The following is an 11,571-nucleotide window of genomic DNA, read 5'->3' as shown; positions in this document are numbered from 1 at the left end:
ATTCACGGACTTCAGGACTAAAGTGCAGTTCCACAAGCACAGCCACAGGGCACCTGAAAATGACAAGCTGTACAGGCATCTCACCTACAGGGGTTTTCAATATTACGGAACGTCTTAAAGGACTTTTAAAAAACATCAAGATTTCATTCTGCCTAGAATCCACATCAAGCTGTGAGAACTACCCAAAAAAGCCCATTTATGTCCTGTTGTATTTCTCCTTATGCCCAGAATAGGGAAGGTTTTGCCTGAGGAAGGCCTGAGTGTTCTCCTTCTTGCCCCTTCACTCAGCTGATACTAGTCCTACAGCTGTATTTCAGCATTCATTTTAATGACAATATCACTCTTACTGTTGGAAATCTCCAACATGTTGAGTAGGTGAGTTTGTGGTTTTATCAGAAATTACAGGTGAAGGGACTGGCATACAGGGCAGAGCTTCTGATCCCCATTCCTTACCTTCCTCCAGGAAATTTCAATATAACACTGAGCCTTGAAAATCACCTAATGAGGATCATCCACTAAAGAAGCTCAGCAGCGTTGCCTCTAAACTTTCCTCGATCCAGTTTGGAATAGAGGGTGCTGTATGGAGAAGGGTCGAATGCTTGGGTTTGCATCAGCACTTAGATGTTCAGATGGTATTAAGTTACCGAATTGTGAACACCTTTAGTTGACAGATCATTGTTCTGATGGGGAAAAGTTACATTCTGTTACAAAGCTGGATATTGTTCTGTCTGTCTTGAATAGCAGGTGTGAGTTAGGTGAAGGCATCTAGATAAAGGATGCTGAATTCCTGTATTTTCATATCCGGAAGTGGGGTAAAGATGTGAACACAGCTCAAATTACTATTTATGGCAAAAATAACCTCAAAGAATGTGCAATAAAATAGCCTTATCTGCATCAATCCCAAACTTTTAATCCTTGAAGTACAAAAGAAAAAAATTGGGCACAATATTTATTGCCTTGATTTTATAAGACTAATCTTTTGTCCCTTTCTGGTCCTATCTATCCAACGGTCTTTCCCAGTCTCTCTTATTATTGCTGGTGTTCTCAAGAGAGCATTAAACCTATGAGCAGTCCAGCCGTTACAGTGAAATAGCACAAGATGAAAGGCTGGAAAAGGATTGGATAAACTTTTGACATGAACCCAACATCACTGCCCAAGGCAGCTAGCAGTAATGGCTAAAAACCTAAGGCCCCATCTGAGCTTGGTCTAAACCTGTGTATTTACATCCGGAATCGCTGTGATTGCAACACGCTTGTCTGGGGGCAGTCGTAGGCGCATACTGGCTAACAACATTGCTGGTGACAAACTGCAGTGGGTTTGTGAAACAGGAGTACAGCAGACAGTAACGTTTCTGGATACGGTTAGGTAATTAGTAGGCAAAAGGAGTGCAGTGGACAGACTGTCTCTGGACCATGCATGGGCTTCTGACACAAAGCTTTGCAAGATCTTATTAGGGAAATCAGATCAAATTGGTTTTGATACAAATCCTATGAAATGAAACATGGATTAGCTGATAGAGTGTAAACAGAGGGGTCAGAGACATTCTTTATCCTTCTGCAGAAGTGGTGTCCGAAGGGGCAGTGTTTTGATTTTAAGTACTCATTAGTGACCTGCAGGAAAATGTAAAAGGTGTAGTTCTCAAATTTACAATTGCCAGAACTGACGGATACTAGAAAAGAATCAGAGTAGAAAAAAGAAGAGCTAGGCTGAAAAAAAATGAGCGTTATTAACAGACTTTGGTAAAACAAGTGGCAAGTTAGCACTGTGTGGTTTAAAGATTGTACTGGATCTACTTTGGAACAAGGAGAGTCTCCAAATTTCATGTTGTGCAGAGCACGGTGGCAAAAGCAGCTTGTGTTCTGAGAGGTCCATCAAATAATACGAGCTGATGTGCAACCTGGTGTCTGGCAAAGCTACTACTCAGCCGGTCCGTATGTCTGCCTGGCTGCGTGCTTTCCAGAGTGACTCTCCCCTGTAGTTCTGTGGCATCACACGATGCGATTTGGGGCACCTTGCTGTAAGAGAGACTCAGGCAACTTGGAACAAATCCAGAGAAGGGCGGTGAGGATGCTAAAGGGATTAGAGGGAATGACCTATGATGAGGAAAGGTGAAAAGAACGAAATGTTTGGAAACTCTAAGCCTGTTACGTGGGCACAGAAATAGGAACAAAGTTTCCTGTGCCAGCACAGAGGAGAGCTGGATCAAGTCTCTCTTCTTTTACATTCCTATTAAGGTAACTAGAGCTGAGTAAAACGGCTGTTTATCACTTTGAACTCCTCGCAAAAAACTTTTAGCAGTTCTTCTTCGCGTTGAAAATGCTGTATTTCATTGCCAGGGGGTACACTGAGTCCCTTTAAAAATGACCACAGGATCTCCATGAGGCTTTAGAAAGTCAGGTGAGGCTGGTGAGGCTTAATTCAGTGTGTGCTGCCCAGCAGTAATCAGCTATGCAAGTTGTTCCAGAGGCCAGAAAAGAAAAACACAAACCCTGGAATGGCTGAAGTCACTTTAGCTGTGATCTGTGACCCGTCTTGGTCTTGAGGACTTTTGCCTCTAAATCACACATTCACATCTAACCAGAACTCGCTCTGTATTACTGTCTCCTGGAAGGAAACAGGAGCATCCTCAGCTGTAAGGGTGTAGGGGTTCTTTTGCTATCCTCAGTTCCCCATCAGATAGTCACTGTTTGCCTGCCTTGAGGAGGAAGGCTCCTTAAATGACGTTGTGAGTTGAGAAGTGAGTTGGTATTAGGAGACTGATCTCCCCTCTTCTTTTTTTTTTTTCTTCAGTGAAGGGAAATACTTCATTGGGTCCTTTTGAGGTCCTCTGTGGCTTTGGGGCTTTTTAAGAGGCAGAAGCTGTGATTTGAACTGTACTGGCTGAAATCTGCCAGTACAGCTCACCTTCTTGTCATGCCTTTTTCATAGTGTTGTCCTCTATCTGCCCTTAACATTACATCTCCCACTCCTTTGACTGTGGCGTTCCTTAGTGCAGAAGAGTGTTTTATAGCGTGTTTGCCTTCCATTTTGACCCTAATCTCATGTTATTGTGCCCAGTGATCTTCAGGTTCTTACAACAAATGCACTTCTCAGGGATGGAAAGGTTCCAGAATCGGGCCAGCACAGCAGCTTTCAGCTTTGCTCTCAGATGCTGAGGTCTGATCTCAGCTAGCAAAACTTCATTGTCTTCCACACAGTAAGGTGGCATTACACCGGGAGATCTGCAATTTGTCTAGGTGCCCTGTGGGATTGGAGTTGAATGCACCTGCAGCAGTTATTCCTGTAACTGCTCCATGGGCTCTAGTCCATTAAGACCCTCTGGACAAAGCATCATGCTGTCTCTGAGAGGGACCAAACTCTGGTTTTCTCTCAAGTAACACCAGACAAAACAGCTGAGGAACGTGAGATGCCTGCCCATACTCTCAAGGTCAACAGTCTTGCCAAATAACAAACTTGGCTGATTGATCATGGAGATAGGAGATGAGGTCAAACATCGAGGATGAAACAGAAGGGAAAATTAGGAGATACTTGCGTCAAATGAGATCATAAAGATGCAGGACTGTGAAGTTGCTGCTTATCAAACATGTACATTCATATCAACGGACACACAGATGAATTATATATACTTGCGCACTCCAGCCTTCTTGTATCACAGAATGTTTTCTCCTGTCCCCAGACAGGTGGGACCTCTTGGTAGAAGGAGTTGTCACAAATACCAGGTAAACAGGCTGACACTCAAATAGAAATTACCCATATGACCGTGTCATGGTAACTTTAAACTAGCAGAACTTCCAAGAAGAAAAGTCAAGCGTCCCTGGTCAGTCAGAATTCTTTGGACATGTCAACAGGAAAATGCATGTATTTAGGTTTACCTAAATGCCTTTGTCAAATTATCTTGCTAAAGGGAAAATTTAATCTCTCAGGTTAATACTATTATCAATTAAAATTAAAAAATATCTGAGACAGAAAAGAAAGGGTAGATACACCCTACCCAGAAAAGAAAGATCAGTCAGTTTTCAGCATGGTAAAGGTTAACACAAATAACCCACAAAGATTGGTTTTATGGTGTTTGATCGGTGTGTTAATGATCGGGGAATGGGTGAACAATGAGACTCTGCAGATGTCATCAAATTATCAAAGCAGACTGAAGAACTCCAGAAGATCCTAGTAAAGCTAGGGACGTGGACAGAGGCACCAGCAGATGCAATACGCTGTTTACTATCGCGAAACGTTGCACACCAGAAGGCATTGATTTTATTTTTCCAGGCATCTTAATGGATTCTAACATATCTATAGCAGCTCAGGAAAAGATCTGAGGATTGCAATAAGTAACTTTCTGATATTCTCTTTTGAAGAAATGTCAACAATTTAGATTTTAATTTAAAGGGGAAAAAAGCAAACAATGTAAGGAGTTATATAATAGGAAGGCTGAAAATAACATTGAAAATATGGTAATGTCAGTAGGTAAGTGACGATGTGCCTTCGTCTTGACCACTGTCCAGACTTTCAGCTGGAGCAGTGATGGCATGGTGCCAGTTTCGTGCTGCTGAGGAGCTGGGTCATTGAACTCCGTTCTGGACTGGACAGAAATAGCCAGACCAGGCGAAGTTCAGAGATGGATGATGAAGCAGATAACACGTCTGGAAAAACTTCTGCATGAAGAATAGTGATAGAGACAGTGAAGAGCTGAGTGAGAAGAACATGGCAAAAGTACATTTTCAAAGAAGGAGAGTCAGGAGATGTTCAGGGAGCGTGAAAGGCTACAAATACAGTAAAGGCAAATAAAAGTGGGATTTTTTTGTTTGTTCATACACCGTGCAAGTAATGCCTGCAGTAAGATATCATAAGAATTAGCTGTGTTTCAAAAAAAGACTGAACATTTATAGAAGGAGTAAACTACCTGTGACTAAAATAAATAAGAAGAGCTTACAAACTTGGTAAAGATGCAGGTCTGTGCGTATATTTCAGAGCATAACCCACTCTCTAAGTAGTGGGAATTTGAGAGAAGTCTCCATGCGAAAGCCCTATACTAGTAAATAGAAGAAGAATTAAGATTTTAGATTAAGCTGGAGGAAATTTTTGATCAGATGATTTTCCTTCAGTTTGTAAGCTCCCATTTTAGTGATGATTGTGAAGCAAGGGAGAAGGAATCCAACATGAAAATTAATCTTTGATGAATGAAAATTTTCATTAATTTTCGTGAAGGAAAATTAAGACTTCTGTATTACAAATGAAAATCCAATCTGAGCAGGTCTTTTCTGTCAGGTCTGCTAGTGAACTTTTTGCTTGGAGCCAGGGCAGCACATCCTGAACTAAACACCTTTTTCACCTGGACTGCCACAGACAGGCTCATTTTTTCCTGCTCTTTCACTGCTGCTCTTTTGCAGCACTGCAGCCTGTGAACAGCCTGAGATGATGATCTACGTGAGTCGACTTGCCTTTATTCTCGTGTGAGTTTGTGGGGAGTAGGCGGGCTGTTCTTAGCGAGTTGTACTGCTATCTCTGAAGGAGAAGGACCTGGGTGGGGTTGAACTGCCTGAGCCAACTGGAGTTGGACTGAGGTGGGAAAAGGAGGGCCAACCTGGAGCTGGGTTTGGCCAGGAGGCCGCTGAGTGCCTTTGCTCTCTCCCTGCAGGCTGCTCGGCAGAATGTCCACGGAGGAGCGTCACCTCTCCTCCAGCTGTGGGTCCTTCATCAAGACCGAGCCCTCCAGCCCATCTTCTGGCATCGACGCCATCAGCCACCACAGCCCAAGCGGCTCCTCCGACGCCAGCGGTGGCTACGGCATTACCATGGGTGGCCACCCCAATGGCCTAGACTCACCACCGATGTTCAATGGCACAGGCATTGGTGGGGGGTCCTGCCGTAAACGTTATGACGACTGCACCAGCGCCATCATGGAGGACTCACCCACCAAGTGCGAATACATGCTCAATGCAATCCCCAAGCGGTTGTGCCTGGTGTGTGGGGACATTGCTTCTGGGTACCACTACGGCGTGGCTTCCTGTGAGGCGTGCAAAGCCTTCTTCAAGAGGACAATTCAAGGTACGGTGGGAAGGGAGGGAAACTGAGACATTCTCTCCGTAGCAGGAAAGGGAGGTGGCCCCAGACATTGCTGAGACTGTAGTGTTTCCGCGTCATATAAAAGAGGGAACGTGAGGATGAGCGTAATGCACCTAACCATCCATCCTTTTCTGTGCTTCCTCTCTCCTCCTGCTCAGCTCTGGTCCTTCCAGATCAACCTAAACATGCAGTTAGGCTTTGTGGTGGTAGGAACCTTTGCCACATTCCTAGCCTGGCTGGCTACCAGATCTGGGTCTCTGGCCTCGTGGATCTTCCTGCCTCTGCCAGTGGCACTGATACCCTGATAATGTGGCTGCTAGTGGAGGGAGGCCTGGAAAGAAAATGCTTTGCACTCTAAAAGCAAAGGGCACCCTAAAGGTATTTTTAAGGCCCATTTGAAAAGAGGATGACCCTGCCAAGAAATGGCCTCTCTTCAGAGATGTCTGCATCTTGAGGTGAAAACTTCAGCATTACAGGAGAAAAGAGGTTCTCATTGTGTCCTGTCAGTCTTAATGTGTGGCCCTGGACTCCATACAGACCTCGCCACAAAACTGGATACGGCACTTGGATGAGAGTCAATCCTGTGTTCCTCCTTTTCTAGTTCCACCCAACTTCTTTGAAGATAAAACGTTTAGGCACTGAAGGAGATAGAGATATGCAGGTTTTGTCAATCTTACTGAGAGATTCCTCAGGTGATTCTGAAAACCTCGGTGCATGTGTGTGTAGATGAATTGCGGTGCTTGCTCCTGCATGTTACAATTGACACATGAGCTGTACGGCTGTGTCCTGACTGCCAAAGGTATGCTGCAGACCTGCACACATGCACGAGCTACAGCACAGCCAAAAGTAGCCATGGAGGCTTGGATGTACTTAGAAGCAGGCTCGTGTGAGCAAGCACATCTGGATGTACAGATACTCTCTTTATTTCCGATGCTCTCTAACTGGAGAAAGGACAGGATCATTCACCTTCCGGTTGAAAGTGTACTGAGTTTACCCAGCCATAGTGGGTTGACTGGAGACAGATATCCAGTAAGCTGTGTGTGTACTTAGCTGTTGGCTGGGGTCAATCCAGCCCACCAGCGCTTCTTTGTCTTCTGTGAAATGAAGGAAATGCATATGTGGGGAGAGCACTCATTTTATTTTTCTTCATCAAATGAGCCTGATAATACTCTGTCACTGGGGGTGTTCAGCTCTGGATAAACAGAGCAGCAGAGGGTGCAGTTTAGCCCAGGTCTCTGCAGAATTCACTATTTCTAGCTTAGCTTCTTAGATCCTAGATGTCTCTCCTTACTATTACCCAGCTGTGGAAATAATTACTCTGTATTCCCCCACTGACTCTTCCTCTTTTATTATGCCGTGTGGAAAGCATGGCCATCTCTAGGGCACTGGCCTGTTCCCTGGCACGGTTTCTGTGATTTGTCATTGCTGAATCTCCTGTGATTGAATGTGAACGTTTATTGCACTTCTGACTGTCAGCACTGACTCTGTCCCTCCTCCAGCTCTTGGACCCCTTCCAGTATTTCTTTTTAGCACGTTCAGGTGCTAAAGGAGGGACATAGCAGTAGTCTGAAGCAAAGCCCTAGGGTCTCCTTATATAGGAAGAGACTGAAAAACTAACCCCTCATGGGAACGATACTGGAGCACCTCTGAGACAGAGCAGAAGAGAGGCCTAACCTGGAGAAAGAGAAAAAGACCTAGGAACTCTTGAAGAGCTTTCAGAGAAGTTAAAAAGGAAATGATGCAGGGTGAGAGTACATAAAGCCTGTATCAGCCTAGGTGATATGTCAACTGACTTAATCCCGAGAAGGGAGAGCCCTCCCCTACAACTTTCTGTCCCCAGCACAGCCGTATTCTCCCTGTGGTTCCCTAATTGTTTGCCTGTTAACATGTAGCAGATGGGGGAAAGGAATGCGTGTTCTCTTACCCTGTCATCAGCTTGAGCTGGCAACTGAGGTACCGAAATGCTTTATTCCGAAGAGTGGGAGCGTGAGCAATTTCAGGTCTGGAGCTGAAGGCTGAGCCCAGAGGGATGGGCAGCAAATAGGGCTGCAGAATTTGGCTGAGCCGAGAAGACACGTCATTCCCAGGACTCTGCTGCAGTGCGCATGGTACCCAAGCACAGCCCTGAGTGCCCAGGGGAAAAGGGTTTCAGGTTCATGTAAAAAAGATAGCAAGTGGTAAAAGCATTTCCAAAAGCCGTTCTCTATTATATTCAGTGTTCACTCCATTATATTCAGTAGATGTGTTAAGCATCTAACGTAAGAAGTGGGAAAATCTTCATCCAGGCTAACAGTCTAACATCGATGTAGGGTGTGCAGAATGCATGCGGTTGTGTATGTTATAAAATTGCATTCCCTGCTAGTATCAAAAGACTTGCCATGATTCTGGCTCCTGGGAGTGGTGTTGACTCCATGATCTGAGCACAGGGATGGAGCTATGACCCCAGAATTTCCCATGTGCTTAGGAGATGCAGTAGATAAATTCATCATCAGGCTTCTGCAGTCTTGGAGCAGCCGCTTCACTTCCCTGTGCTTGAGTACTGAAAGACGAAAACCTAATGGCTATTGCAAGAGTACTTCGTTGGCTGACAGTACATTTGTTCACTTTATTAAGTAATAGGTTTGCACGTTGCTATAAAATGGGTTTAGAGCTGTCCTGGATGGTCAGTGCTTTATGGGAACTGCGCGTTGGGTCCCCACAGTATTGCAGTGGCAGAGTGTGTTCAGCCCCTGATGCAAGTGTCCTCCATCAAAACAAGTGCCATGGGCATCACCTGACTTTGTGAATATTGTGGAAGGTGTAAGCTAGTGAAGATAGGAGATAATCTGGGTTTTGGGCATGTTAAAATGTGCTGCTATTGGTGCTTAAGAGAGGTCTGTTTGTAAACCAAGAAGTTCGTATTAGTTGAATGTAATAGAACGGGTCTGTTACATGAAAGATAAAGTGTTTTGGATTCTTCTGAATGAATTTTTTAAAAATTTCTATTCCATGGAAATCCTAACTAACTCTTTCACCCAAATTCAGGACAAAGGCAAATGCTGGATTTCTTACGAGATACAAGTTAATAATCTACCTCTGCTGTATTCCATCTGTTAATAGTTTGCTCGGTAGATAGAGCATTATATATCAGTCAAATATACTGTCATTATCTTCTGTTCATCAGTCGTTACAACTGGTAGGTAGTTTTGCCTATTCTGAATATTAGCTAGTAACAGTGCTATGTAACCGTACGAGTCCTTTATTATTCAACATGTTTACGACTGTGACTACCCTCCATCTATTTTTATCTTCAAATTGTGAAAATTAAGGCTATTTCTTAAATTACTCATTAATATAAAATAGAAGCTTAAAGCTCAGCAAAATAAATCTGAATTAAGATTTCTCTCTCTGATCTTTGTGAATCGCATCATTGTGTGCATGGGCCTCATACTCTGATTTTCACAAAGTACCTCTCCTCACACCGGGACTCAGGCTACGAGGCCTCAGTTATACGGGCTAATTTAAGTGGAAGGTAGCAGAGAATCCACTCCATGCGCATTATGGGTGTTCCCTGTCCTGGTGCAGAAGGTCAGACCGGTGTCTGCTGAGGGCAGAGGAACTGCTGGTCTGGCACTGCACTCACCAGGGGTCTTTTCACAGTTTTCAGGTCCCTTTTTTACTGAGACACCCAAATGATCTGTTTACCTTCAGAATCAGAGATGAAAAGCATTCAAGACCCAAACTTGTGGGTACTGAAATGGAAATGTCATCAGAGCTAGTGGCTTTTTGAAAAGTCAGATTGCTTTCTTCTGCAGATGGTCCCAGTCGTGCAGAATAGCGGTTATCATGGAGGCATTACACGGCCTGCCTGATGGGACCCTCCTAAGGCTACAGTATTTTGCAAGCAGTTCTTGTAAAGCAAGCAAGCAAAAACAAACCCCCAAAAACGCCAACCCACCAACCAGAAGAAAAAATCCAACCCCAAACACCACAAGAGCAGTGTAACAGTTTTTACAAAAGTTGGGATGAAAGGAAACAAATGCATGAGCTGAGGTGCCTATGAGACGGATTTCCTTGGGAATCGCTGCTGTCTGCTCTCTGATCACACCACAAGAGCAGTGTAACAGTTTTTACAAAAGTTGGGATGAAAGGAAACAAATGGATGAGCTGAGGTGCCTATGAGACGGATTTCCTTGGGAATCGCTGCTGTCTGCTCTCTGATCTTTGGGGGCCAGATGGCACCACACTGTTGATCACAACTGCAGCATGCTGTGCCAAATCGCTAAGGTGAAAGACATGGCTTGAATAAGTGGAATCTGGAACGTAATAGCAGATATGTCTGAATCTGGGTTTTCCCCTGAAATTCAGGAAAAGCTGACCCTCTGTTTGAGTCACCCAAAGAAAGGTGTCAGAGCTCTGTGTGCAGCAGTGCAGAGCAGGGCAAAGTATGCAAGGAAGAGAGAGGAGAAGGAAAGAATAGTGAAAAGTGTTGAAGAAGAAAACCGAAAAAGAGAAGAGAGAGGAGGTTTTCTTCAGAAAACAGAAGCTGAAAATATTTTAGCTTTAAAGACTGTCTTGGCTAATCTTGCCCCCGTTTCCTCTGTAGAAGGCGTTGTACGAAGGCAGGATCAGTAAAGAGGAAGCAGCTCGTTCTCTCAGCGCTGTACTGACTCTGAGCTCCACCACCCTGAGCAGCCCTGTCCATAATTTAAGCAGGAGCTGGGTGTGGCTTTACTATGCTCCTTAAGCTCCAGGAGGCATTTTCCTCTTCCCAGTCCCTCCCCTTCCAGAGAGGTGCGGTGACTGTGGGGTCTCTCGAATGACCAAGCTCTGGTGTGCAATTTTCAGGTTCTTCTATTGTGTGTGAACTGGAAATTATGTTCAAAACTGTTTAACAGGCAAAAGTCTAATTTTACAGAAAAAGGGGTAATATTGCAGTTCTCCAGCATAAAAACCACGATCTATCACTTTAATAGTCCTTGGCTGTTTCGTAGCATCTCTCATCTAAAGGCTTTAAAGTACAGTTAAACCTTAATGAATCAAGACTCCTGATCTCCCCAGAAGGTAGGTTTGGTGCTCATTTCATTTTGCATATGAACAAACCGGGACACAGAGGGGAAATTATTTGCCCTCCAAGATGACATATGAAGGCTTAGAACGAATCCAAACTCTGATCTGGTCATCCAGCATTTGATTTTTTGAAGCTGTTTTTTGGGTAAATCTTGTACCAGGGCATTGGTGAGCTCCTAGCAGTTTTTTCAGATGACATGTAAATATTGTCTGAGTTAAGGAAATCTCTTAGAACAAGCAACAGTTCAAAGCAAGGCCTTGTCTCTTAGATTATCCCATTTTCTGCCCTTTCCTTCTGGGTCACGTAATCCACGATTCACAGCACAGAGACTTGACAATTACAGACCTGTCCATGTGCACCCTCGTGTGCTGACGTTCCTCTGCGGAGCCTCGCAGCACCCCCAGCTGCTCCAGTGCAGGGCAGGCTCTGTGAGCCCCCCGTGCTGCCAGCTGGGCTG

General features: G+C 44.5%; 1 protein-coding gene across 1 annotated transcript in view; it reads left to right on the top strand.

Annotated features, from left to right (window-relative positions):
- Positions 1-5,512: 5,512 nt before the first annotated feature.
- LOC104495783 (steroid hormone receptor ERR2-like) overlaps positions 5,513-11,571 on the top strand; it is a gene marked incomplete at its 3' end in the record, with an annotated part of 8,739 nt that continues 2,680 nt past the window's right edge. The window contains exons 1-2 of the mRNA XM_010138798.1: positions 5,513-5,562; positions 5,637-6,046. Of these exons, the coding sequence (XP_010137100.1) occupies positions 5,650-6,046 (397 nt within the window). The remainder of the gene's footprint in view (positions 5,563-5,636; positions 6,047-11,571) is intronic.

This window comes from Buceros rhinoceros, unplaced genomic scaffold, assembly GCF_000710305.1.
Source record: "Buceros rhinoceros silvestris isolate BGI_N320 unplaced genomic scaffold, ASM71030v1 scaffold4716, whole genome shotgun sequence".
Lineage (NCBI taxonomy): Eukaryota > Metazoa > Chordata > Aves > Bucerotiformes > Bucerotidae > Buceros > Buceros rhinoceros.
This window is presented reverse-complemented; position numbering and strand designations above follow the sequence as displayed.